The sequence below is a fragment of the Canis lupus genome, chromosome 20 (genome assembly GCF_003254725.2).
Source record: "Canis lupus dingo isolate Sandy chromosome 20, ASM325472v2, whole genome shotgun sequence".
In the NCBI taxonomy this organism is placed as follows: domain Eukaryota; kingdom Metazoa; phylum Chordata; class Mammalia; order Carnivora; family Canidae; genus Canis; species Canis lupus.
In genome coordinates, this window is record NC_064262.1 from 51,236,250 (window position 1) to 51,263,044 (window position 26,795).

The 26,795-nt window shown below is 57.9% G+C and overlaps 4 protein-coding genes and 2 non-coding genes across 10 annotated transcripts; 2 read left to right on the top strand and 4 right to left on the bottom strand.

The window, feature by feature from the left end:
• Positions 1–456: 456 nt before the first annotated feature.
• On the top strand, positions 457–5,077 carry EIF3G (eukaryotic translation initiation factor 3 subunit G). 2 transcript variants are annotated; one of them, XM_025457461.3, is made up of 11 exons: positions 459–601; positions 716–762; positions 1,214–1,297; positions 1,402–1,490; positions 1,620–1,679; positions 2,994–3,098; positions 3,185–3,374; positions 4,130–4,237; positions 4,336–4,472; positions 4,559–4,665; positions 4,949–5,077. In XM_025457461.3, exons 1-11 carry the CDS (start codon positions 582–584, stop codon positions 4,962–4,964), a joined length of 963 nt encoding a protein of 320 aa, XP_025313246.1. In that variant the 5' UTR covers positions 459–581; the 3' UTR covers positions 4,965–5,077. The 2 variants fall into 2 exon arrangements, with proteins under 2 accessions (XP_048954518.1, XP_025313246.1); XM_049098561.1 differs by lacking the exon at positions 2,994–3,098 and having other exon boundaries at positions 457–601.
• On the bottom strand, positions 5,072–11,954 carry P2RY11 (purinergic receptor P2Y11). Of its 2 annotated transcripts, XM_025457460.3 has the most exons (13): positions 11,827–11,954; positions 11,557–11,727; positions 10,967–11,068; positions 10,719–10,769; positions 10,444–10,614; positions 9,697–9,773; positions 9,395–9,502; positions 9,169–9,292; positions 8,992–9,070; positions 8,761–8,890; positions 8,518–8,684; positions 8,349–8,435; positions 5,072–6,463 (listed from the first exon to the last, which is right to left on the bottom strand). In XM_025457460.3, the coding sequence occupies exons 1-13, from the start codon at positions 11,842–11,844 to the stop codon at positions 5,370–5,372; spliced, it is 2,379 nt and encodes a 792-aa protein (XP_025313245.1). In that variant the 5' UTR covers positions 11,845–11,954; the 3' UTR covers positions 5,072–5,369. The 2 variants fall into 2 exon arrangements, with proteins under 2 accessions (XP_025313245.1, XP_025313244.1); XM_025457459.3 differs by lacking the exons at positions 8,349–8,435; positions 8,518–8,684; positions 8,761–8,890; ... (7 more) ...; positions 11,557–11,727; positions 11,827–11,954 and adding an exon at positions 7,635–7,755.
• On the bottom strand, positions 9,576–9,655 carry LOC112667017 (small nucleolar RNA U105B). The gene has a single exon (XR_003141010.1). It is a non-coding gene; the product is annotated as a small nucleolar RNA U105B (small nucleolar RNA).
• LOC112667015 (small nucleolar RNA SNORD105) lies at positions 10,833–10,919 on the bottom strand. The gene has a single exon (XR_003141008.1). It is a non-coding gene; the product is annotated as a small nucleolar RNA SNORD105 (small nucleolar RNA).
• A 90-nt stretch (positions 11,955–12,044) lies between the features above and the next one.
• On the top strand, positions 12,045–20,636 carry ANGPTL6 (angiopoietin like 6). Of its 3 annotated transcripts, none has more exons than XM_035702762.2 (8): positions 12,045–12,233; positions 13,012–13,091; positions 14,237–14,321; positions 17,055–17,649; positions 18,396–18,573; positions 19,122–19,309; positions 19,391–19,661; positions 20,215–20,636. In XM_035702762.2, the coding sequence occupies exons 1-8, from the start codon at positions 12,190–12,192 to the stop codon at positions 20,403–20,405; spliced, it is 1,632 nt and encodes a 543-aa protein (XP_035558655.2). In that variant the 5' UTR covers positions 12,045–12,189; the 3' UTR covers positions 20,406–20,636. The 3 variants fall into 3 exon arrangements, with proteins under 3 accessions (XP_035558655.2, XP_035558656.2, XP_048954516.1); XM_035702763.2 differs by having other exon boundaries at positions 13,012–13,079; XM_049098559.1 differs by lacking the exons at positions 12,045–12,233; positions 13,012–13,091; positions 14,237–14,321 and having other exon boundaries at positions 16,177–17,649.
• SHFL (shiftless antiviral inhibitor of ribosomal frameshifting) lies at positions 20,160–25,228 on the bottom strand. Its single transcript, XM_025457462.3, has 8 exons — positions 24,981–25,228; positions 24,415–24,538; positions 24,179–24,228; positions 22,522–22,560; positions 22,205–22,354; positions 21,715–21,818; positions 21,423–21,577; positions 20,160–20,883 (listed from the first exon to the last, which is right to left on the bottom strand). The coding sequence occupies exons 1-8, from the start codon at positions 24,999–25,001 to the stop codon at positions 20,666–20,668; spliced, it is 861 nt and encodes a 286-aa protein (XP_025313247.1). The 5' UTR covers positions 25,002–25,228; the 3' UTR covers positions 20,160–20,665.
• Between the last annotated feature and the right edge of the window lie 1,567 nt (positions 25,229–26,795).

Sequence of the window (26,795 nt, forward strand, 5' to 3'; positions counted from 1 at the left end):
CACACACACACAGGCAGAGGGAGAAGCAGGCTCCATGCACCAGGAGCCCGACGTGGGACTCGATCCCCGGTCTCCGGGATCACGCCCCGGGCCAAAGGCAGGCGCCAAACCGCTGCGCCACCCAGGGATCCCTGTTGGTGATTTTTTTTTTTTTTTTTTTTTTTTTTTTTTTTTTTATGATAGTCACAGAGAGAGAGAGAGAGAGGCCGAGACACAGGCCGAGGGAGAAGCAGGCTCCATGCACCGACCGGGAACCCGATGTGGGGTTCGATCCCGGGTCTCCGGGATCACGCCCCGGGTCAAAGGCAGGCGCCAAACCGCTGCGCCACCCAGGGATCCCTGTTGGTGATTTTTTAAAAATAAATTTATTTTTTATCGGTGTTCAACTTGCCAACATATAAAAGGTGAAATGAATGGAATGAACGAAGGGAGGTGCCACGGCCGGCGCCTCCGCCTCCGGCCGCAGGGGGCGCTGTGGGCGCTGCTGCCGGGCTGCTCTGGGCCGCGGCGCAGGAAGTCTCGTCCTCCCCCCACTTCCGGTCTCTGGCCCGGGACTTGTGCTGCGTGGAGGAGGTTTTGAAATGCCGACCGGAGATTTTGAGTGAGTCGAGGGTCGCGGAGCGAAGCCTGGGAGGCGGCTTGGGGGCCGTGGGGGCGCTCCTCGGGGCCTGGCCTCGCTGACCCAGCCTTCCCCTCCGCCACCTTGCCCTTGCAGTTCGAAGCCCAGCTGGGCCGACCAGGTGGAGGAGGAGGGCGAGGACGGTGAGTACGCCGGGTCGCCCCGGGTCACGGGCGCCTGCGCCGAGCCGGGCACCGCCGTCCGGTGCCGCATCTCCCCCCCGCGCCTCCCGCCTCCCGCCAGCCTGTCGCCACTTCCAAGTGTCCGGCTGGCCGGTCCCCCCGCTCCCTTGCCACCGCCCAAGCCTCACAGCTGCTCCGGGGAGGAAGCTGTAACAGCCAGCCTCCTGCTTGGGTGCGAGCGCCGGATGTCTTTATGGGCTGCCCCTCGCTTTCATCCTTGCCATTGCGCGAGATTACTCAGCCAGCGCCACGGCCTGGCACGGCTAGCCCAGGGCACTTGGTCCCCAGGCCTAAGCCCTTGGCCCTGCCGTCTAGGCCCCTGGTGTGGGCGTCATCCCAGAAGTCCCTTCATTTTAGCTTGGGAGCCCTCGCCCCTCCAGCTCACCCCTCCTACCCACACTCCCCTTCCTAGACAAATGTGTCACCAGCGAGCTCCTCAAGGGGATCCCTCTGGCCACTGGCGACACCAGCCCAGAACCTGAGTTAGTGCCGGGAGGTGAGTGACGCCCTCAGCTCCACTCGGGGCTCCCTCTCCCCAGCAGCATTCCCCTCCCCCTCCATCACCCAAGGCTCAGTTACTTCCCCTCTTCTCTCTCCCAGCTCCACTGCCGCCTCCCAAGGAGGTCATCAATGGGAACATCAAGACAGTGACAGAGTACAAGATAGATGAGGATGGCAAGAAGTTCAAGGTGAGGCTGGGGGAGGAGTTGGGGGCCCCTTGGCCCGGAGGGGATGGTGTGTGTGTTGGGTAGGTTGGGTTGATTAGCTCCAGAGCCTTGAAACACAGGAATTCGGAGCCTCTCCCCTCCCCTCCACAGATCGTCCGCACCTTCAGAATTGAGACGCGGAAGGCCTCCAAGGCTGTTGCAAGGAGGAAGGTGAGACGCTTCTCCTCTTGTCTTAGAGGCTCTCCCAGGGCTGGCTTGGAGGAATTAGGAATCCTTTTTGTTGACAGCGTTTTGATCTGATACCTTTATTTTTAGAAGTGGGGTTCAACTCTGTCTCTATTCTGTTGGATCAAGGGGGTTTAAGGTTGAGGGGTGTTTGTGCTCTGTTGGGACCCTGAAAAGTCCAGGGTGCAGAAGTTGGGTGGTTTAGATTAACTCCGCTCAGCTTGTTTACTTGTTTACCAGAAGGAACAGAGCCAAGCCCTCCCCTCAGGCGGTCATAGCAGCTCCTGTTTAACTGGGCTACATGCTTAGGAAGAAGTGATAGCTGTAAATAGCATTGGCACAATTTTCGGTGGACTTCCTCTGTGCCAGACCTCAATGGCAAGTGTTTTGCAGGAAGTGTTTTCTCATTTGCTACCCCTAGCCGTCCTGGGAGGTGGGGAACATTTGAGGTCTCCATTTTAAAGGGGAGGAAGCTGGGATCCCTGGGTGGCTCAGCGATTTATCGCCTGCCTTCCACCCAGGGTGTGATCCTGGAGTCCTGGGATCGAGTTCCACGTCGGGCTCCCTGCACGGAGCCTGCTTCTCCCTCTGCCTGTGTCTCTGCGTCTCTCTCTCTCTGTCTCACTCTCTCATGAATAAATAGATAAAAATCTTAAAAAGGTGGGGAAGAAAGCTGAAGCCTAGGTTTTTTTTTTTTTTTAAAGATTTTATTTATTCATGAAAGACACAGAGAGAGACTGAGGCAGAGATATAGGCAGAGGGAGAAGCAGGCTCCGTGCAGGAAGCCCAATGTGGGACTCCATCCCAGGTCTCCAGGATCACGCCCTGGGCTGAAGGCGGTGCTAAACCGCTGAGCCACCCGGGCTGCCCAAGCCTAGGTTTTTTTTTTTTTTTTTTTTTTTAAGCCTAGGTTTTTTAACTATCTCAAGGCCCCTCACAGTCTGGGTGACCCCTGGGCGTCACTTCCTTATGGGAGCTGGCCCACCTCCTGTCATGGGTGCCTCAGGAATGGTTAACTGTGTGACTGTTTCCCCCTGGGCCTTGGTTCTCTCCTCTGGAACTTGGGCTGAGAGCCGTCCCCACCTCCTGGAGCTGGCCTGAAGCTAGCGGCTAGCACATGCCAGGAGTGGTACACGCTAGGAAATGGGAACTGTCGTTGTCACCACTTTTGGGAGACTTGGGGGAGGGAGAAGAATGTGGTTCAAGGCTGAAACACCCTGAAGGGAGGGCTTTTGTAGGTCGAGTGGTGGTGGGGGTCCCACTTGCCCTTACAAGTCCCCCATCCCGCCCCGAGCCCAGAACTGGAAGAAGTTTGGGAACTCGGAGTTTGACCCACCAGGGCCCAACGTGGCCACCACCACAGTCAGTGACGACGTGTCCATGACATTCATCACTAGCAAAGAGGTGAGTTGGGCAAGGGTCTGGGCCGGTGGCTGTGATGGTGGTGGCCAGGGTGTGGCAACCCTGCTCTGACTGCCACCCCCCCCCAGGATCTGAACTGCCAGGAAGAGGAGGACCCGATGAACAAGCTCAAGGGCCAGAAAATCGTGTCCTGCCGCATCTGCAAGGGCGACCACTGGACTACCCGCTGCCCCTACAAGGACACGCTGGGGCCCATGCAGAAGGAGCTGGCTGAGCAGCTGGGCCTGTCCACCGGCGAGAAGGAGAAGCTGCCCGGAGGTGCCTGGGCCTGGGATTTGGCTTGGCGGACCACGGGGTGGGGCGGGTTGCGTGCACCTCTGGGAGTGTCCTCGGTCTCCACCCGCTGCTGTGAACGGGGCTGTCCGCATCAGAAGTTGTCCTCTCTCACTGGCACCAGCGCTGCCAGGCTGTGGTCTGTGTGAGTGTGCGAGACCAGCGGGGTGGTGCCAAGACTGCTGGTAACACCACCGTTGTTCCGTGTTGGGCTGGCGAACCGTTCCTTTATGGGTCTGGCTGCGTGTGCTTGAGACTTGGAGCTGTGATTCTGCTGCAGACTCTGTGATCAGACTGGAGTGTGCCTTGTTTGCCACAGAGGGGACCATGGCCTGTGTGCGTGGGTGTGTGCACGCACACGCGCAGACTCGCACATGTGACTGCAGCCTGTGTCCATGTCCTTCAGTGTGATTTGCTGATAGTGGGTTGACTCTGCAAGTTTTACAGCTGTGATTCGGTGTGCAGCACATTTGTTAGCTGCCATGAGTGTGGGGCCCGGGGGCTGCCCCTGCATGTTCCTGTGTTCTTCTAGCTCTCAGCCCTGGGGCTGCCAGTGGGATCTTGCTCTGACTTGCCAGATGTGACCTTCATGTCCTGGCGGCCAGTGGAACAAACCAGATACCTGTGGCTTGATAGACGGTGCCTGGGCTGGGTCAGGGCCAGAGCTGCCAGCGCCCTGGGGTGGATCTGTCCCTCACCTGTGCCAGGGTGAGGCCTGACCCAGCTGCTTTGGTCTGCAGAGCTGGAGCCCGTGCAGGCTGCCCAGAACAAGACGGGGAAGTATGTGCCACCGAGCCTGCGGGATGGGGCCAGCCGCCGTGGCGAGTCCATGCAGCCCAACCGCAGAGGTGAGTGGCGGGTGGGCACCTCTTAGTCCCATGGTCATCCTTCATTCAGGGCCTGGTTAGGGCTGTCCTCTACAAGCTGTCGCTCCTTGCCTGTGTAGCCGACGACAATGCCACTATCCGTGTCACCAACCTGTCAGAGGACACTCGTGAGACTGACTTACAGGAACTCTTCCGACCCTTTGGCTCCATCTCTCGCATCTACTTGGCAAAGGACAAGACCACTGGCCAGTCCAAGGTGGGCGGTGGCTGTGGGGATGGGTGATGGGGTCACCTGTCCTAGTTGTGCCCTAAGGGCCTCTGACTCTACCCCCACTCCTCCAGGGTTTTGCCTTCATCAGCTTCCACCGCCGTGAGGATGCCGCACGAGCCATTGCTGGGGTGTCTGGCTTTGGATACGACCACCTCATCCTCAACGTTGAGTGGGCCAAGTAAGACCTGTCACACCCCTGCCTCTCCCCACCTCTTCGCATCCCACACTCAGGTTGACTGTGGGCCCCACGTTAGTTTAATAGTCCCCAAGCCTCTTCTGAGGTACAGGTTATTTAAGGTCTTTTTTTTGAGGGGGGGCCTTCTACCCATCTGGCCATGTGTGGGCTCTGCCCTCCTGCATTGTCAGAGACCCCAGTTGTATGTGGCAAAGGGTCTTGGAATGCCCTTTGGGTTCTGGAGCCCTCACACTTGGTATCCTCATCACCTGTCTCTCTCTCTTAGGCCATCAACCAACTAAGCCAGTTGCCATGTTTGCTGCTGCTGTCTGGCCCCGGCCCCAGGACCCCATGGCCTTAGGAGGTAGCTCCCGAAAGCAGGGGGCTCTTGGCAATAAAAAGGCTCCTGTTGTCATATGTTGTCTCGTTTATTCACAGATGTCACCCACTCTTTGGCTAGAGGGGCCAGCCCTCTTTAGGATCAGTGCTGTAGGCAGAAGTTCCTGCCACTGTGGCCTGGCACTTGCTGGTCCCCGAACAGGTCTTTGTGTAGGGGAAGAAGTGGTGGTTTGGGGCCTTTGGCAGTTCAGGGCTTGTTAGTGGCTCAGGGCCAGGAGCCTCTTGTGCTCTTGGCCCCCATTCTGCTGCTGGTCTCAATGCCTTGTGGTGAGGAAGTGGCTCAAAATAAGCCAGGTCATGGGCTTAGCTCAGGGGACTAGGGCTCCACGTTTTGGGGGGGTTGCTGTAACATTGAGGGGCAGGACTTGGCCAGAGTTCCCCGTGTCCTCTGGCATTTGGCTATTGCTGCAGCTGCAGCAGCTCTGGTGGCAGCACCCCAGGCTGGGTGCCACAGCCATATAAAGCAGTGGGTGGATGCAGATGGCCAGAGGCATGAGGCCCCGCATTATCTGGTGGGTCCTATAGGTCATTTGATCCACTGCTGCCTTGGCCTCATTCAAGCTGGCAAAGCCTGGGCAGCGGGCCCTCCATCGCTGCCGAGCTTGCACGTTGAGCACCTGTGTGATGTAGTAGGGCACATAGGAACTGGCATAGAGGGCCAGGCTGCTGGCCACCAGCGCTGCCACACGCAGCTTCTCGGCAGCAGTCATGCCGTGGCTGCGCAGCACGGCCCATCCGAGGGCACTGTAGGCTGTCAGGGTGAGCAGCAGCGGCACGCCGCAGCCCAGGACCGCCAGCACCAAGGTGTAGGCTCTGTAGGCCTCGAGGCGGAGGTCATCTGCCATCCCCAGGCACTTGGTGCAGGCCTCAGGCCTCTCTGTGACACAGCTGCCTTCCCTCTGTGGCCTTTTCAGGTGCGAGAAGCTGAGCGTGGGTGCAGCCAACAGGGCTGCCAGTGCCCAGCCAGCGGCACTGACGGCCCAGGCGTGCTTGGGCCGCCAGCTGCTGCGGGTGAAGAAGGGGTGGACGATGCCCAGGTAGCGGTTTAGGCTGATGCAGGTGACGAAGATGACGCTGCCCAGCAGGTTGCAGGTGAAGAGGAAGCGCTCCAGGCGGCACGCGAACTCCCCGTACTGCCAGTTCTTGGGCGGGTAGAAGTAGGCGGCCAGCGGGAGCAGCGTCAGGGCATAGAGCAGGTCGCTGATGGCCAGCTGGGCTGAGAAGACCACGGCGGGGTGCCACGGGCGCTGCTCCCGCGTCACAAAGCGGTAGAAGGCCAGGCCGTTGCTGGCCACAGCCACCAGGAACTCAACTACCAGCATGGGGCACAGAAAGGCTGCCTGGAAACGGCTGAACTCACGGTCAATTTCTACTGAGAAGTTGGCTGAGCAGGTCAGAGCACCTGTGGGCAGACGGTCCCCAAGTGAGCGCAGTTCCTCCTCACATGGCTCGAGACCTTCAGAGCATCTACTCTGTGCCTGGTCACAGGCGCCCTCTGGGGGCACATGCTCCTGTCCTTTCTGAGCCCGGGAGGGGGCACCAGCCACAGCAACTCTAGGGTGCGAAATCCGGCCCAGAAAGGTCAGAAGCGCAGAGTGCTTTCCTGTGGTAATTACTAGGCTTGTCTGCGTCCTTGAACCCTCAGGAAGATGGGGGAAGGGGATCACTGCCTTCACAGGATGCATATAACCCAGCAGTGACAGCCCGGAATGGGTGGGGTGGGGGTTCATGAAGGGGAGTCCCCTGCTGCCACTTTCAGAAACCATCACTTCCTCAGCACCATCAGAGGCAAGGCCTCCCAGCTCCCGACTTCACCCCCCATATCTCTTCTCCTCCCAGACGGTGCCCAGAGTCAGGTCGCATTCCTTGCCCTCGCACCTCCCTCCTCGCTGGCAGAAAAGGGCAATGTTCATGACTCCCAGAGGGGCCCCAGGAGGGAACCCTGCCTCTCACCCGCTCACTCTCCTTTCAGGCTGTGACTCACTCCCTACAGTCCTTCCCACACCGGCTTTCTGGCTGTTCCTTAAGGCACATTCCGCCTCAGGGCCTTTGCACATTCTCTTTCCCTGAGTCACCAGCCCCCACTCGACCTCCTCCTGGTCTCCGGCCCTGAGAGGCCCATTCTGACCCCTCTAACAGCACGAGGCCACCCAGTCCCCTTATTCTGCAAAGCCTGTGTGTCCATCTCCAAGAGAACATCTCCTGAGGGCAGGGAGTGCCCTGCCGCTGGTGTCCTGGTGCCCAGAGTAAGGCCTGGGACGCAGCAGTGTGCAAGAGCAGATCTGCACGGACCCCCTTCTCTGTACCAACTCCGCCTCGGCTTCAGGTGGACTGCCTGCGCCCGGTCTGCCAGCAGGCTCCAGATGCCCGTGCCCTTCCCCCGCCCCAGACTGCTTCCCTGACCACACTTCTGCCTCCCCATCCCATCTCTGCTCTGGGAGGAAGTCCCCGTCCAGACACGATTAACTCACTCCCCTCCACCTCCTCGGAGCCAGCCCCCTCGGTCCTGAGCTGAACCACAGGGCCCAGGACACCTGCCTGGCCCAACCGACCCAGCAGCGTTCGCTCCTCACCTGAAGTGGTGGCGGCCATGGCCCGCACGCCCTGCCTCTAGGTTCACGGCCCACGCTGTGCTAGTCCCAGAGCCCAGTGTTACCAGCACTGGCTCGCCCCTCCCTTCCCTGCAGCTCCACCCTCCTTCCCTCCCACCAGCAGCCCCACCCACAGCCTGTACAGGCCTCGGCTGCCTCACTCCCCCGCCCTCGCCGCCACCCTGGGGTTTCCTTCCTCTTCACATCTCGCTCTCCAGGGCCAACCAGTTACAGGCTTGCAAGTAACCCTGGGCGGGGGTGCTGGGGAGGCCCAGGACCAGTTCTGCCCAGCACCTTCACCTGTGAAAGCGGCCCTGCACTTCCACTACTCAGCATGGGGGAAGGGACACTAGGTTAGGGGCAGAACCCAGTCCAATTCCCGAGCCTCTCTGGGCTTTGCACCACAGGACTCGAGATCTCCCCGTTCCAAATACAGACTCAGACTTAGGTCGGGGAAACTGCTCCTTTATGAAAGGAAACCAAGGGCTGCTCCTGGAGACCCAGGTGGAAGTCCAAAGCAGGTCTTTGGGCCCCAATTTGGGGCTATTCCATCCGCTGCTCCAGCTTGGCCTCAGACTACTTTCTTAGGTGGTCGAGCTTGGCCTCGCCTGCGGTCCCGGACAGCTCCTCTCCGTCCCAGCTTGGCCTGGTCCCGCTGGGGCTTGCCCTTGGCCTTTGAAGGCCTGTGGTAAGTGCCTCCATCTGGCCTCCGCTCTTTTCCTCGTGGCTTCTTGCCTGGGGGCCCGGTGAACTGTCCGCGTTTGGCTGCTTTCGGGAACATGTCTGTGGGGAAGAGACTGTGTCGAGGTCACCAGGGCAAAGACAAGCCCAAGGTGCCTGGCTGCAGTAATCCCCTGCCACATACCCTCATCGGGCTCCTCTCCCACTGCCTGGCGGAAATACTCAGCTTCGTCCTCCTCTTCCTCCTGCTGGCCAGCCCCCTCTGTCTCCGGGGGGGCACCAGGGTCCTCAGCATCGCTATCCCCACTGGCCTCTGCCCGCGTCCGCTTCATGCCTGCCAGGCTCTTCTTCCTGGAAAGGGGTGCCAGTGAGGGGGGCAGCCTGCACCTGCAACCCTGCCTCACCCACACAGCCCACGGCCACACACTTGTGTGCCTCTCGCTGCTCCCGCTTGCGCTGGACGTTCTGAGCCTGCTGGTCCTGCCTCTGGGCCTTCAGCCGCAGCTTCTCCTCCTTGGCTGCCAGGATGGCCTGCAGCTCCTCCTCGGTCTTGTGCACTGAGGAAGATGACACAGGTCACCGAGACCCAAGTGTATTTTGAGACCCACCTGCAAGGGCCTTAGACCTCCAGCCCATGGTTCCCCAGCCCCATCCTCACCGAAACTGTGGAACAGCACGTTCCCCTCTCCCACACCCTCCTGGATCTTGATGAGCTGTAGCGTCATCCGAGGCCCAATCTGGAGAAACAAGGGCAAAAAGTCAGTTCTTCCTCAGAGCTGGGGGCTGCCAGAGGAGTCACTTCTGCCACTGGGCCTGCCCCAGGGCTGGGCCTCACCTCTGTGAGCCGCACAGCGCTTTGCTGTGCCCGCATGTTGCCACGCCCTGCGACAGCCTGGGGCAGCTCAGTGATGTTGTGCTCACCATCAGGCTCTGCCTCACTCTCGGACAGCCCAGCGCCCCTGTGCAGAGGACACACCAAGGTCAGCGGGGGATCTCAGGCTCCTAAAACAGCTCCAGGGTACCCAGGACTTCAGTGATCTCCCACCCAGTGCACTCCTTACGTAGCCAACAGCTCGCTGATGTCCTGCAGACGGCTCATGTTGGGAAACTTCTCCTGCAGAAGCTTCTTCATCCCTCGACTTGCACCCACTGGAACAACTTTGATGCTACTGCAGGAACCAGGGCGTGAGAAGGGTGTTAGAAGTTGTGAGACTGGAGGAGGTCAGCTCTGCCTACCCATTCCCACAGTGCGTCAGAGCGTTTACTTTGAGACTGAGCAATCACAGACCCTCAGCTGGAACACTGTCATCAGCCGCACATGAAAGTCACCCCTCCTCCACCCCCACCACCTCCCAATACTCACTAATGACGGAAATCTAGCTCCTGGGAGTCGGGATTGTAGTTGATGAGAAGGCAGCGCTTGATGGTGTTTAGGTTCACCTGGAAGGAAGAGGTGGGGCAAAGCACCACATGAACCACCCACAGACTTCCCTGTGTGGAGCCACACCAAGCCCACGGCTATACTCCAGAAATCTCCCAGCAAGGGGGTGTGGGGTGCTGCTAGCACTGTGGGGACTCATGGGCTGGTTCAGGCACTGGCTAGAAATCCTGGTTCTTAGGCCCACTGAAGCGGTCTACACCAGACTCCCCGATGATTGGCACCTAACAGCCTAATTTGAGACCTGCTAGTGCTGGGGGTTAGGAGCTGGGGCTCTGGAGCCAGACAAGTTAAAATATCCAGTCCTGCTCCCTGTAACTGACATCAAACTACAATTCACTTCTGTCTTCCTGTCTCTCTGTCTACAAAATGGAGTCACAACACCTGCCACACTTCAGAAATAAAGGACCATCAGCATCATTTTCTGTCCTCCAAAGAGTAATGCAACTCCTTTTTTTTTTTTTTTTTTTTTTGAGTAATGCAACTCCTAAAAGAGCCTCTTACCCTAGAATCACAGAACACATGAGTGAAACTGGACCTCAGAACCCGGAGCTCTCAGCCTCAGTGCCAAGAGGTGAGGACTGAACAAACAACCCAAGGGCCTATGTGTGGTACCTATTGTCCCAGATGCCCCGTCCACCCTCATCTCCCACCACACCAGGCCCATCCCACCTTATGCACATTGATGGAGGGAAACAGGTTCTGGAACATGGTGGCCATGAGCTTCACGTGCATGCCATGGGGGCCGAAACTGTTGAGCACCAGGAGAGGTGGGTGGGCAAACTGCTGTTCATGCATGCGGTGTCGGCGCAACGAGGAGACTACATCTCGCACTAACGTATACTGCAGGACAGGGTGGGAAGTGGGTGCCTGGCAGCCACATGTGGTCGGCACCACCCCAAACCCATCCCCTACCCAACACCCCCCCTACCATCTCCAATCCATACCTTGTTGATCCGGAAGGTCAAGGTGGGGCCTCCTGGGAGGCGCATCAGCTTCTACAGAAAAAAAGAGTTGGTGAAGAGTGGAGGCATCCAGCTAGGGGGGGCAGGGAGTGGGAACCTCTGCTCCATCTCTTCAGAGCGTTTACTTTGAAGCCAGAATCATGGCAGCTCAGAGGCATATGGGTTCATCATGAGAGCTGGGAGAGCAGGAGGTCAGGGAGAAAATCAGGGCTTCCCAGGTATTAACTCACAAAGTAGATGTTCGTTTCTGTTTTACTCAAGATCAGGAAATGGGTGACCCCAAGAGGCCCGGCCACTGCCACACAATCCTTCAGGGTGTTTTTCTTTCGTATCTGGGAATTGCAAAAAACAAATAGGATGGATCATGAACATCTCCTCTTGAGCAAAGACTACAAGCTGAGGCTGTTATGACCTTTCTTGCATTTAATTTCTCCAAGAAAGAGAAGAGAGTGAAACGCTCCCGACCTCTAAAGCTAATCAGGCTTGAATTTATCCGTTGAACACTGCATCGCCCAATCTGCAGATGAGGCGACTGATCCCTGAGACGTTAACTAGCTTCCTCCAGGCCTTTGAGAGAGGCCAAGTTTCCACCCTAGCTTTGCTAGCTCGAGGCCCCTAACCACCAGCCCTAGGCGTGCAGCCAAGCCCCCAGCGGAGTGCGTTCATCTGCGCGCGCTCTCGCTGCTGCCCCACAAATCCCTGAGCCGCAGGGACGCTGCTCCCCGTAAGGGTCCCTTTCTCGAGCCAAGGAGACTGGAGCCACTCCGCGGCCGCCAAGACAGGGCCCATGGCTGACGGAGGCGCGCCGGGTGACGCAGACCTGCAGGCGGGTGGCGGTCAGCGGCTCCATGACCCGGCGCAGATCCAGGCTGAGCTGCCGGACGCCGCGACCCGCGCGGCCCCGAGCGAACACGAACGAGTGCGGCTGCGCGGCGTAGGCCTCGAGGTTGCGGAGCTGCGCCTGGGCGCGCGCACGCTTCTGGTGCCGGGACTGCGGGGGCGAAAGGAGAGCGGTCAACGCCACGGCCCCCCCCACCGTCCCCTCGGCCCCCTCGCGCCTCGCCCCCCAGTCCCGGCCGCCGCGCCTCACCCGCCCGGACTGCCCCATGCCGCCGGCCCTCCAGCTGCACCCTTCCGCCTGCTGCTTCCGGCGCCGCGCCGCTCACTTCCGGCGCCGGCGAGGAGGTCACGTGAGGCGGCACGCGCGGCGGCGTCACCGGGCGGGCATGCGCACCAGGTGGCGGCGGGCAGCACTCCTTGGAGGAGTTGCTATGGAGACACCTGGTGCTTGTTTCTACGGCAACCGGGAGGGGCTGGGGTGTCAGGGGAGCAGCGCGGGCTTCTGAGAAAGGAACCGTGGGTTCGAATCCTGCCTCGACCCATGACTGCGGCTGGGCGAATATGAGAGCCGCTTGATCCGCGCCAGGGCCCCCGCAAGCATCCCAAAGCGAGGATGGTGATCGTTTCCCCTCTGACCCGCGAATTTAAAAAGATGATGTATGCACAACGCTTGGCGCACCAGCACCAGGCACTTGGGGGAGCACCCGAGAAAAGGGCAGAGCATGGCAGTTAGGCACGTGGGCCCCAGCTCCTGAGGGCCAGCTGTCTTCCCCGGAGGCCCTGCCTGCGGCTGAGAGATGGAAACTCCGCATCACCTTCTGGAAACTTAGGGCAAGGCGGGCGCTTTGTGAATAACTCACCCCCTCCCGGTTTCCGCTCGAAGCCCCAGTCTTGGCCTCAGGCCCCTGGCTTCTTCCCCAGAACCTTGGGGTGGGGGAAAGGGATGCCCCCAATGTCTCTCTCCCCCATCCGCTTCCCCTCCCCCGCTTGCTTCCCCCCTCCTGTCTCTCCCTCCAGTTCCTTCCCCTCTTCTCCCTCCGGCCTTCCCTCCCGTCCTCCCCGGTCTTCTTCCTTTCTCTCTCTCCCCCCTGCCCCAACTTTGTCTCTGCCATCAATGGCCTCTCATCGCTTTCAAGTTTCGCTCTCTCCTGTCTCTACCCCCATTTCTCTCTTCTCATCCGTCTTCCTGATTCGCCCTGTCTCTGTCCATCCCCCCAGGTCTCTCTCCCCTTCTCTGTCTCTTGGACTCTCTCCCTTCTGTCAGTCCCTCTCCATGACTTATGAGGTTTCTTCTTTGCTGCCAATGGAGGAGGCTGGAGGGGGCTGCGGGTGGGGGGCCGAGGGGCCCAGTGGCGGGGGGGGGGGGGCCCAGCCCAGGCCTGGAGCCCAGCCTGGCAGCCTCTCTGAGATCTGGGACGACCATTTCCTCTTTCAGCCCGGGAGTCCACTCGGGTTACGAGTTCAGGACGCTAGGAACTGGGCGGAGGACACTGCTCCCTGAGAGTGAGTCTGCAGGTCGGTGAGGCTTTTGTGCAGGTGGGAGACCCTAGCCCAGGCTCTGCGCGGTGAGGGGGGGGCTCAGGGAGTCTCTTTGCACCCCTGAGAAATGACTGCATGGTTATTTGTGTCTTGTACCTGCATGATTTGGCCTGAGGATGTGACAGTGTGTGTGGGAGACAAATGGAAACATGTTCCTTGTGGTGGGCACGTGGGCGGGGGTGCCAAGGTTCACTGCATACTTGGTTAGCACCTCCATGCTTGCAAGCGTGAGACCTTGTGTGCCTGGGTGTGTACGTATCTGACACACGGAAAAGACGTTCTTCACCCACAGGATATTTTCCTGTAAGTTGTGGTGTGTATGTGTGTGTGGCCATATTTTGAACACACAGTTGCTGTCGGAATCTGTGCTGTGTTTCCAGTTGTGTCTTTATATGTGTTCTTGCCAGGCAAATCTGCAGACACACACACACACACACACACACACACACACACCCCAGAGATTCCATCTGTCTATCTTCGCGGCTCTATGCAGTGGTTTGCATGTCTCATTGGATATCCATATGTGTCTTTGTGTCTACACGGTTTTGGGTGCATGCGTGTGTGTGAGGGTTGTGGTTATACATGTGTGGATGCTGGAAACCAGTTACCTGGGCTGAGTCCCATCGTTCTCCAGCTGCACGACTGTGGACACATCACTCACCCTCTCTCAGGCTCAGTTTTCCCGCCTGTAAAATGGCTCCATACTGAAGAAAGCAGCTCAGGGGTCAAAGATTAAATGAGATTGAAGGTGTAGAGTTGAGAGTCAGCTTGATGCAGCAGGTGCTGCTGAGGTTTGCCGCCGTCTTTCTCAGCGGTGCGTGTCTGAGGCTGGAATTCCGCTAGCTTCCTGGGGCCTGCAGCCTCCCACGATCTGTGCTCTGTGGCGGGGGGAATGTCCGGAGCACTGACCTGTGTTATCAGGCTCTGGTGGCCTGGGCAGGGGGATCTGGCAATCCTGCCTCAGTTCTCATGCGGAAAATGCTAAATATTTACAGTTGGAGCTCCTGGACTCAGCACCACAACTCTAGTCCCAGGCTCTGGGGGCGTGGGGTGGGCAGGGGTGGTTGCCAAGCCTCTTCCCTCCCCTGATCTCCCACCGGCCTCTCCCCATCCTCACTTAGAGGCTCCTGCTGGACCCTCGGCTCCTCCTAGGACTTCTTGTGCCTGCTTCAAGCTTTGCCAGACTCAGGGTCTTGGTCCTGAGAGGTGAGAGGGCAGGAGGGTAGGAGGGCAGGAGGGCAGGTGGAGGCTGATTTTGTCTGTTTGGAGACCTGGGCTTCCTCACATCCCCCTTCTTACCCCAGGGAGTGCAAGGCGGTGGCTGTTACACACACACAATCTGGCTCCAAGGGGTGCGGTCCGTCCCTGTTGGGGGGGGGTGGCTGGTGTCTTCGAGGAGGGGGCAAGGAAAGCTCCTGCTTGGTGTGCAAGTATGATAGTGAAATGCCTTTCTTCGGCTCAGAACCCTCTGAGGTTCCCACCTTACTCAGAGTAAAAGCCCAAGGCCCATGAAGCCTTGCACATTTTGCTTCCCTTTCCTCCCTGACCTCACCTCCTCCCGCTCTCCCCCTTGCTCACTCTGTTCCAGTCCTACAGGCCTCCCTGTTATTCCACGGCACATCCAGCAAGGTCCTATCTCAGGGCCTTTGCACTTGCTGTTCCCTCTGCCTGGAACATTCTTACCCTTCTCTCTCTCTTCAGGTCTTTCTTTACTCAAGGGTCATCTTCTTAGGAGTCCTGACCCCTCTGTTTAAAATGGCCCCTTATCCTGGGACTCCCACCCCTTTCCTTACTTGCATGTTCTCCTAAACATTTATCACCCTCTGACCTACCCACCATCTGTTTTTCCATCCAGGATGTCAGCTCCGTGAAGGCAGGGATTTTTTTTTTTTTTTGTCTGTGTTGGTCATGGCAGTGTCCTCATTGCTTGAAATAGCTCTTGGCACACAGTAGACACCGGAGGAGGGTTTGCTGAATGTGTGAACCAAGGCAACGCGTGACAATGAAGACCTTGGGGCATGAGGCTGCGTGGCCACCAGGATGTCTGGGTTTGGACATAGTGGAACTTGGGACATATGGAGGTCTTGGTCCTGAGAGTGTGTGGACATGTGAGACATGTTCTGAGTACTGGCAAGTGCATGCAAGAGGGCATGTATGTCCTTGTCTGAGAGGCTGCAAGTGGGTGTACCCCAAGAATGAAGGCCGTGGGGGCCAGGGGTAGGTGGCCTCAGTACATGCCCTCAAGTGAAGATACTTGTAGGAGCTCACCTACGTGAGCTGGGGAACACTTGGGAGGGTGCAGCCGACCTGGGGTGTGTGGGTGTGTGGAGGGGTGTGTGTATGTGGCACCAGGCACTGAACAAAACGCAGACTCAGTCTCTGAGAACTGATGTTCCAGTGGAGGAATTCAGATAATAAACAACGGCAAACAAACGAGGCAGTTTCAAAGAGTGACAAATGCTAAAATGAAAAAGTTGGACTGTGATAGGGAGTGCCCAGGAGGAGCAACGCTAGATGGTGTTGTTGGGGAGGGCTTCAGAGGAGGGGACATCCGAGCTAAGACCTGAATAAGCAGAGAGGGAGCCATGTTAAAATTATGGGAAGAAAAAAAAAATTCTGGGAAGAATGGTCTAGAGTGAAGAAACAGCAAGTGCAAAGGCCCTGAGACAGGACTGTCCCTGGTGTGTCTGAGGAACAGCAAGGAGGTCAGTGTGCCTGGAACAGAGTGAGTGAGGGGTGAGTGGGAGGGAGAAGAGGGCAGGGAGGGGACAGGAAGAGGGTGCAGGGCCTTGTAGGACACAGGAAGATTTGGGTTTTTGCTCTGAGTGAGCTGGGGGCCTAGAAAAGGCAGAGATACGCCTGACTCTGGCAGCTGTGGGAGAAACAGATCAAAGATTGATGATGGACAACTGGAGGCCTGGGGTGGGGGTGGGGGGGCAGCTGCTGTAAAGAAATCCAGATGCTCTCTTGAGCTGAGATCATGTTGGGGGGTGGTGACTGGGGGCCGGGGTGTGTGGAGGAATTCAGGGTCTAAACAGAAAAACTGACAGGCCTGGCTGATAGGTTGGATCTGCTGTGAAAAATGGGAGACGAGTGATTTTGGGGTTGGTCAGAGGACGTGGGAGCTGGGGTACCGGCTACTAGACTGAGTCAGTGAGACTTACCTCTCACCCCACCTCACCTCCTCCTGCCCGTTCTCCTGACAGCTTCCGCTTCAGCTTCCCAGACTTTTTTTTTTTTTTTTAATAAATCAGGCACGGTTGTAGCCTCAGGGACTTTGCATTTGCCCGTGCCCCTGGCAAGGATGCTCTTCCTCCCGACATCATTACTTCCTCCCTCACCTCCTCCAGGAGCTCTTCCCTCCTTTCGCATTGCTGGGGGGCCCAGATCCCCACATCTCTTCGCTGTTCTACTTCTATCTTGGCAGCGTCTAATACACTCTGTTGATTCTCACAGTTTATTTACTTTGTTTCTTGCCCACTAGGCCGGGAATTTTTGTCTTTTGTTTCCTACTGTATTCCCTAGAACTGAGGCTGGCACACAGCAAGCACTCAGGTGAATGCTTGCTTTTTTTGTTTTGTTGTTGTTTAAGATTTATTTATTTTTTATTCATGAGAGACACACACAGAGAGGCAGAGACACAGGCAGAGGGAGTAGCAGGCTCCGTGCAGGAAGCCCGAGGCGGGACTCGATCCCAGGGCCTACACGATCACGCCCCGGGCCGAAGGCAGGCGCTCAAGCTCAACGGCTGAGCGGCCCAGGCGTCCCAAGTGAATGTTTGCTGAATGAATGCACGCCCCGCGGTCCCGCAGGGCTCCTGGAACTCAGTGGAGACGCCAGGGTGGGATCCCCTTGGGGCCTCTGCAGCCTGGGGAGCGGCGGGGCTCGGGGCCTGGCCCAGCCCGGGCTCCCCTCCTTCCCCGCGTCCTCCGCCTGCAGGTGGGCCATGTCGGCGCCTCCGCTGCGCACGCTGCAGCTGCTGCTCCTGCTGGGCGCGACGTGGGCGCGGGCGGGGGCCCCGCGCTGCACCTACACCTTCGTGCTGCCGCAGCAGAAGTTCACGGGCGCCGTGTGCTGGAGCGGGCCGTCCGCCGCGCGCCCCGCCGCCGAGGCCGTGAACGCCAGCGAGGTGGCAGCGCTGCGCATGCGCGTGGGCCGCCACGAGGAGCTGCTGCGCGAACTCCAGCGGCTGGCGGCGGCCGACGGCGCGGTGGCGGGAGAGGTGCGCGCGCTGCGCAAGGAGAGCCGCGGCCTGAGCGCGCGCCTGGGCCAGCTGCGCGCGCAGCTGCAGCACGAGGCGGGCCCGGGGGCGGGCCCGGGGGCGGGGCCGGGCCCAGGGGCGGAGCCCGCCGCGCTGCTGGCGCTGCTCGGGGAGCGCGTGCTCAACGTGTCCGCGGAGGCGCAGCGCGCCGCCGCCCGCTTCCACCAGCTGGATGTCAAGTTCCGGGAGCTGGCGCAGCTGGTCACCCGGCAGAGTGGCCTCATCGCCCGCCTGGAGCGCCTGTGCCCGGGGGGCACGGGCGGGCAGCAGCAGGTAACGTCTAAGCTCGGCAGAGTCGCTGTCACTTCCTGCGTGCGGCCTCAGTGAGAACGGGCTCCTGCACCCCCGCGCACGGTATCTGATCCGCAGATCTGAAACCCGAAAGGGCCCCAAGCCTGATTCCTGCCGCTCCTCCCACAGCTCATTTGGGTCAGGACGAGACTGGTGGCTAAATCTTTACTTATCCACTTAACATTTAATATAAATATTATGTTATATTAAATATAATAAATATAACACAAACATTTAATATGAATGTTTGTAGAGCCTGTATTCAAGCATATTATTTTAGGTACAGAGCGGAGACCCATGGTACGGAGGTGCTATGTGATATACATATGGGCCGTGATACTGTTTCTAACTGCTGCCATATTATCCTTAATTCCGGGTCATGGCTGGCCCTGATTTTGAATAAGGTTGTTGCTTTGTGACAATCCACACCTTACGGGGCTGTTGGGAGGATTCTAAGTTAATACGCATTGTCGGAGGTACTCGCATCATCCCTACTTTGCAGAGAAAGGGCGTCAGAGCTACAAATCAGTGGCTGTGAACACCAGAGGGGGGATTTAGGCCCAGCTCTGCCCTTGACAGCTAGTTAGGCTTTGGGGAGTATCAGTTCTAGGGCTGGGACATGCCCCTGCCTCATCTCCCACCCATCTGGGTGTTGGTAGATTTAGGGGCCCAGTGTCTTTTCAACTGAAGGCTAGTGCAATCACATCTTAGTCTCTTGGTCACCCCAGGTGCTGCCACCACCTCTGGTCCCTGTGGTTCCAGTCAGTCTGGTGGGTGGCACTAATGACACCAGCAGGAGGCTAGACCCAGCTCCAGAGCCCCAGAGAGACCAGACCCTGAGACAGCAGGGGCCCTTGGCCTCTCCCATGCCTGCAGGGCACCCTGCTGTCCCCACCAAGCCAACAGGTAAGATGAGGGCAGGGCTGTTGGGGTGAGGAGCGAGGGGACCCCCAGTGCAGTGGGAGTAGAGGGAAATAGGAGCCAGCATTTTAATGGCAGATTTTTCTCATGGTAAGGGGACCGGAGGAAATGCTTCTATTCCGGTGTTGGAACAAGGAGCTATGGCTCTCATTCTGATAAAGACCCAAATTCTTACTGTTATATGAAAATGGGAAAGGAGGTACTTTTCTTTTGATGAGGGGACAGGGAATTTCGGATTGCTTATTGGTAAGCATTTAAGCTCGATCAGAGTGTCATGTTCAGAATTCCTATTCTGGTGAGATTGTAGAACCAAGATTTAAGTACCCCAGGCTCCACATTTACTGTAGTGAGAAAAGAATGAACTAGTCTTAACTCAGGTACTGGAGACTGGATACTGGCACTCTTATTTTGGTCAGGGAATGGGAGAGGCAGGACTGCTATTTTGGTAAGGGGATGATATGAGAATCAGGACTCTTATCCCAGTAAGGGATTGGTAGGTCCAGGCTATGTGGTCCCCATGTCTGCACCCACAGGGCCATGGCAGGATTGTGCAGAGGCCCACCAGGCAGGCCACAGGCAGAGCGGCGTCTATGAGCTGCAGCTGGGCCGGCATGTAGTGTCAGTGTGGTGTGAGCAACAGCTGGAGGGGGGAGGCTGGACTGTGATCCAAAGGCGACAAGATGGGTCCGTCAACTTCTTCACCACCTGGCAGCACTACAAGGTAGGCGCGTGTGAGCAGGGGCAAGGCTGGGCCGGGGAGGGGAGGCGACCTGCTTCTGACCTGACCTCCCTATCCTGCCAGGTGGGCTTCGGGCAGCCTGATGGGGAATACTGGCTGGGCCTGGAACCTGTGCATCAACTGACCAGCCGTGGAGACCATGAGTTACTGGTGCTCCTCGAGGACTGGGGAGGGCGTGGGGCGCGTGCCCATTATGATGGTTTCTCCTTGGAGCCTGAGAGCGACTACTATCGCCTACGGCTTGGCCAGTACCATGGAGATGCTGGAGACTCTCTTTCCTGGCACAATGACAAGCCTTTCAGCACCGTGGATAGGGACCGAGACTCCTATTCTGGTAAGGATAGCTCTTATTTTGGTGGGGGGTGGGGATAGGGGAGTTGGGACTCCTTAGGAGTGAAAAGAATGAAAGTGAGTGTGGTGAGACTTTCCTGGTAAGAATCAGGGTAAGCAAGAGAACAGAGGAGAGGACTTTTATTCTGGTGAGGGGATAGAGAGCCTAGATTCCTTCTTTAATGAGGCAATTCCTTCCTAATAGAGTCAAGATTCCTGTTCTGGTGAAAGGCAGGGAGTGAGAGCTTGGAGTCTTATTCTAGAAAGGAAGTGGAGAAGATTTCTTTCCCCAATAAAAGTAGAGCTCCTGGTTTTCAGAAAGGGTGGAAAAGGTGTCCTTGTCCTTTGACAGGGGTATAGGAAGGAATTAAAGCTACTAGTCCAAAAACGAAAGTGGGGGTCAGGACTCTCAATCTGGCGAGGAGAAAGAAAATCAAGGTTGTATTCAGTAAGAGTGAGAAGGGCCAAGAGGATGCCTGACAAAAGCCTTGCACTAGTGAGGTACTGGTAGAGGCTTTTATTTTGGTGACAGGATATGGGTTTTTCTCTCTCTTCAGGTAACTGTGCCCTGTACCAGCGGGGAGGCTGGTGGTACCACGCCTGTGCCCACTCCAACCTCAACGGCATGTGGCATCGTGGTGGCCATTACCGCAGCCGCTATCAGGACGGCGTCTACTGGGCCGAGTTTCGTGGTGGGGCTTACTCTCTCAAGAAGGTTGCCATGCTGATCCGGCCCCTGAGGCTGTGACATCTGTCCATCTGTCCCCCAGGCCCAGGGGATGTTTGTCAGCAGGAGCCCAAGTTATCCTGGCCACACTTGCTTTGTGACTTAGTGTGGGCCATGGCCCACAGACCTTCTTCTTGTATCTGCTCCCCAGGGCCCTGGAATGCCCCTGCCAGTATCTCAGACCCCAATGGCTCCCCGAGAGCATTTAGATCTCAGTTTGAGCTCATATTTTATAACAACACAGAATCTCCACAGAGTGTGTCTAGTTTGCATGTCAGGGGTCACTCCCCGTGCCCGCCCTCTTCCTCCTCTTCCTCCTCCTCCTTTAGGTCCTCCAGGATGAGGTTGTCCAGGTCTTCCAGGAGGCTCCCCTGGCTCAGGCAGGTGGCCACAGTGGAGCCACTGCTGATGTGGGGGTTGCTGGGGTGCAGGACCGTAGGCAGGTGGTTCTGCTTCCGGCTCTTGGGGTGTGCGCAGGACGTCCCAGGCACATGGGGCTCTGAGGAGGAAGAGGCTCTGAGGTCATGGAGCTTGAGGCCATGTAAGACTCTGGGGGCGAAGGGGCTGCAGCCATGGGGTGCCCTGGAGAGGGAAGGGGCTGAGGCTACAGGCTATGGGGCCGGAACTACAGGAAACTCAGAGATGAAAGTCACAGGTGTTGAAGCCACAAGAGACCCGGGGACATGGGCATCACCTGACACTACAGGAGACAAAACGGGAACCAAGAACACAGAGGCCACAGGGGCAGAGGTTTCACACTGGAGTGGAACCACGGAGCCTTTAGGGGCAAGGCCACGACCTGTGGCTGATGCCACAGGAGGTGGATATTAAGGAGGAGCAAGGTCTTGGGTGGCCTGGTGTTGGAGGCCACAGAAGATGTGAAAGGAGGGGATGAGCCAAGTGGCTCTGGGGACCACGTGGAAGAAGCAGGCAGAGACCTCAGTACATAAGGCCCCAGAGGTGGATGTCCCAGGAGTCAAGGCCAAGTAGACTGCCCAGAGTGGGGGGGAGGTCACGGGGAACATGTCAGGCCCTCACCTCGCCGGTTGTAGCAATCGGCAGCCGAGCAGGAGTGGGTGTGGGTGCTGCGGCGGTCGGTGTCTCGGTCCCAGCGCGGAGGGAGGATCCGTGTTGGATACACAGGGAAGCCGCACCCATAGCAGGGGGATGAGGATCCCATCTGTGCCCAGCCCCTGGGGGCGGGCAGGGCGGCAAGGGTCCAAAGGTAAGGCCTGGGCCAGGGTGAGGGCAGGGCAGGGGTTGGGGAAGCAGGGTGGAGGGTGGGGCGGGGGGGCAGGGCGGAGGGTGGGGTGGGGGTCAGCACCCTCACCGGAAGTTGTGCCGACACTTTGGGCAGTGGAATTCAGCCACACCCCACATCTTGTCGCATGGCACCGGCTCATAGCGCTTTCGGCATTTCCTGCACCGGGACACCTGGGTGTGTAGAGTGGGAGCAGGCTCCCCGTTAGCAGTGAGCCCCAGTAGCTCGATAGTGGCCGCAGTGGGGATGCTTACACCATGGAAACTGGCAAACACTACAGAGCTGGGGCACTCCCCCCACCTCCCCGCGCTAGCTGGGTGGTAAGCCTTTACCAGAAGCACACCACTACTGGGGTGGGGGTCAGAATCCAGACTTGGGATTGGGATTTCCATGGCAGCGTGGAGTCAGAGGTCGGGCTCTGGGCGCGACCAGGGTCGGAGGGCTGGGGCCTGAGGTGGAGGCTGAACGCTCTGAGACTGTAGGTCAGGGGTTGGGCTCTCAGGGGTTGACATTCTTAGGTCAGAGGTTCAGATACTGAGGATGGGGATCGGGTGATCACCTCCTTGCGCTGGGGCACGCGCCGCCACCAGACGTGGTCACAGGAGGAGCAGGCAAACTGCCGATCGACGGCGGGAATGAGGTCTTCTTGCGCACGTTGGAACATGCGGAGGTTGGCTTCTGTCAGTGGCAGGAGGGACGTCGCCACGGCCTTCGGGATAGGGACAAGAGGGTGGTCACGCCTCCTCCGCTAATATGAACACGCGTAAGTCTCCTCTCCTGCTGCTATAATGTCTCTCCTCGTCCATGGACACCATCCACTCTCCCCAAGGATGTCCTCCTCACTCCACCTCCCCCCATCCCATACCCCGGACTCACCTGGATGTCCTGGTCCTGCTTCATGTCCTCCGGTGGGTCCTGGGTGGAAACATCAGGGGCAGGAACTGCGGGTGCAGCTCAGACCTCTTTTTACCATTATTTGTTGGGGGTGAGGCTCCTGGACGAGGAGGGAGGCAGGGTCCTGGCCCCATATGAGTAGGGAGTCCCTAACTCAGGAAGGGCTGTCTGAGCAGGGCCTGCCTGTAGATGGCCAGGTACACGACCTCAGTTGTCCTCACAGTGGAGGGCACACCTATTATCCCCACCGCTCAGACAAAGAAACTGAGGCAGAGCTGGGAGAGGGGTGGCCGGAGATCACCCTGAATGAGAATGGCAGAAGAGGCCTGGATCCCCGCGCTCCCTCCCTGCTGGTAAATGCCACACACTTGGTGGCACTGTGAGGGGTCACCTCTTTGAGTCCATGCCGCTTTAGGCTAAGGGCTTGGGCTCTGGATTCAGACAGACACAGGTTCCCATCCGACTCCAGCACTTCCCGCTGCGAGGGCGGAGCCAAATCACTCCCCCTGCATCCCTAATGAGGGGCATCTCAGAGCGCAGCTATGGTTCTAGGTGGAAACGGCTTAAATGCCACCTGCTTGGCCTGCTTGGCGAGTGCCTTCAGGTTGGAATTGGAGGCAACACGCGGAAAGCCTGCTGCTGGGGAGTGCTCACTTTCCTATAATTTTTTACTTTTATTTTTAATTTGTTTATTATTATTTTTTAAAGGATTTTATTTATTTATTCATGAAAGACACAGAGAGAGAAAGGCAGAGACGTAGGCAGAGGGAGAAGCAGGCTCCAGGCAGGGAGCCCGATGTAGGATTCGATCCTGAGACCAAGGATCACGCCCTGAGCCAGGGGCAGGTGCTCAACCGCTGAGCCACCCAGGCGTCCCTCCTATAATTTTTTAAAGAATTATTTTCAGTAGGCTCCACACCTGATGTGGGGCTTGAACTCACGACCCTGAGATCAAGAGTAGCATGCTCCCCAGACTGAGCCAGCTAGGCGCCCCTCCTATTACCTTTATCATACCCTTTACACATGTAAATATAAATAACTCAATATGTACCTTATTATACTCTTCAGCAACTATGGGGGGGGCCTTATAGGAAGATGAAATGCACAGTGCACTGGCCACCAAAGTCATTTAAGGTGTAAAGTAGCCATGTTGCATTTGTGCCTCAAAGCCATTCATTCATCATATGGGCTCCCCTGCCCTCTCTCCTCCCCCATCTCATGTTTATCTTAGCCTGTCTTGCGTGTTCTTTTGCTCACTCTGTTCCCTCTTCCAGGAAGACTGTTTCCAACTCCCCCACCACCCAGGATCCCTTCTCCCCAGCATCAAAGCTGGCACCACCTCTTCCAGGAAGCCTTTCCCGACTGACCTCCAGGGGTCCTCTGTAATGACATCAGTCCTGATTCATTTCACCGCCCAATTTCACGATTCTCTCCCCCACTTAATACCACCAACATGTAATGAGTGCCGACAGTTTGCAGGCTCCCGGGTCAGACGCATGACTAAAAGGTGACTAAGTCAATGTGGATCATGAACTAGGAACTGGTGGTGCACAGATGGGGCTCATCATGGATACACCAGGTTCCTTCCGTTCCCGGTCCCCAGCTACCCCATCCTTGGAGGGCAAGAGGGGCAGTTTACCTGGGCATCCAGGTCATTACTCAGTTCCTGTCCATCTTTCTGCTTTACCCCTGGTGGCAAGAGTTAAGTGTAAGTAAAAGGTCCTTGAAGGATCTTCTGGGAGTTTCAGGGTCCCCAGAACCCCAATATAGACCCTCCCCAGAAGATGAGCGCGGCGCTTCTTCACACAGACCACACCTCCCTCGCGCGCTCCCCCCTCCTCTCCCCTACCAGGGCCGGGACCCCAGCCGGCTCACCGTACACGATGGAGCGCCCCACTCCGGTGTGGTCGCTGCCAAATTTCCTCATCAGAGTCCCCGCCTTCTTGGAGGATACCTTCCCATGAAACTTCTCCCGGAGGCGCCGGACGCTTTTCTCCAGCTGGGGTGGGCACAGGGGGGTTCCGATCGGGGAAGGAGAGGGGCGACTTGCCCTCCTCCATCTCTAGGCATCCTTCTCCCCGCCCGAACTTGACCCTTGCTTTTGGCCTCCCCCACCATCCCTCTACGGCATTTCCTGGGAGAAGCCAAAGTCCCCACCGGGCATTGGGGGAGGGAGCGGAGTGGGGCGAGCGCCCCCGGCTAGGGGAGGAGGCCGGCCAGGTAACCTGGCCTCTGACCCTTGACCCTGCAGCCCCCCTTTTCCTCGAGGAGGCCGCATCTCACTCTGGGGGGCCGGGGCGGTCATTATCCTTTCCGAGGGGGGGCGAGTGCCCGCCAGGGGTAAGGTCTGGGCTTCGGATGGAGTCCCCAGAACTGCGAAGCCCCCTCGGCGCCCCCGGCGCCTCTCGGGGGCCCCCGGCCCAGGCGCAGGCATCTCCTACCTCCACACCTTCTTGAGACATGGTGGCGGCGGCGGCGGCGCGGGTTCCGCGAGGGGCCGCACTGCGCGCTCGGAGCCCCCCTACCTGGGCGCGCCCGGGTCCAGCAGCCGCGCAGGGCAGGGGGCGGGGCCTCCGGGCGGCTCCGCCCTTCCTTCTCGGCCCCCTCTTTCGCTTTCGATTGCTGGGGGTGACGGCGTGGACGGGGCGCTCTGGCTCCGCCCCGGCTCCGCCTCTGCCCTCGCGCCCCAGGCCCCGCGGGCGCCGGGGGTCTGCACCCTGCGGCGGAGCGCGCGGGCCTCGGGCGGTGGAGGCGGCGCGGCCTCTGCAGTCGGTCACATGTCCCCACGCTGCGCGGGGTCCGCGTCTTCACGTCCCTCGTGGGGGCGGGGCCGCATCGCAAGGCCGCCGCGAATCTCCGGGCCCCCCCCAGCTCGCGCTCCCCCACTTCATCGCTCTCGCAGCTCCCCTCCCTCGGGACCTGGGGCCCCTCCTCGCTCTGAGGCTCTTCCGCGGCTACGTCCGGACCTGTCTGCACCTCAGTTTACTCCTCTGTAAAATGGGGATGATAACAGCGGCTACATCGTGGCTGGGTGTGGTTGCCAGGATTCGAGACCCGGGGTGGAGCGCTTAGTAGCACCTGGCATGGGGTAGCCTAACGAGTCACTAAGCCGCCTACTGTGTGCCACAGCTGGAGGTAGTTGGGCGAAGGAGGAGATGCTTGTTGGATAAATAGAGGTCACTGGTGCCTAGCAGTCCAGCAACAGCCTGTAGTCCAGGGGTGCCTGGGAATCTGCACTGTAAATCGGAAGGTTGAGAATCCTCTGGGCCAGCACAATTTTTTTTTTCCCCTGAAATAGGCTCCACACCCAAGGTGGGGCTTGAACTCGTGACCCTGAGATCAAGAGTCACATGCTCCACCCACTGAACCAGCCAGAGGCCCCTATTACATAAAGCTATTCTTTAACACACACGCACACACACACACCAAAAGAAACGGAGATGAAAAAGTATAGATGTTCTAATGTTTTCTACTTGACCTCCAAAGCTTTGTTTGTGGGTCTGTGTGCCCCGTCTGGAGCCTATTAATGAGTGTAAACAGTTCATGGTTCTTTGTGACTGAATGTGGAATTTCAGGCTGAGAGCCAGGCCTGTAGCTGCATAGAGGACCTGGGATTTTATACTGAGGGAGGTGGGGAGGTGTGGAGGGGCTCTCTTGTTATACACGTATCTGTGATATATAGTACATAATCTCCACTTACCAGTGAGGAGAAGGAGGTCGCAGCCAGGGTGGGTGACAAGCAGGGAGGAAACAGGTGGGAAACTGATCCAGCTCCGACATGAACCAGATCTGCTAGATTCTTTCTTTCTTTCTTTCTTTCTTTCTTTCTTTCTTTCTTTCTTTCTTTCTTTCTTTCTTTCTTTCTTTCTTTCTTCTTTCTTTTTTTCTTTTTTTTCTTTTTTAGAGAGAGGCAGTGAGCCTTTGAACAGGGGGAGAGGGGAGAGGGTGAGGGAGAGAGAGAATCTTAAGCAGGTTCCACACCCAGTGTGAGCCCGAAGTGGGCTAGATCTCACAACCTGGAGATCACATCCTAAGATGCAACCAAGAGTTGGGATGTTTAACTGACAGAGCCACCCAGGCATCCCCAGATCTGCTAGATGCTCACGATGATGGCCATCATATCGAGCTCTGACTCTGCGCCAGGCACCATTCCAGGCACTGAGCATCGAACTGTCTCATATAGTTTTTTGTGGATTAGGAATTTAGGGATGCTTTTGCTGGGCTTTCTGGCCCAGGGTCTCTCATAAATATTGTGG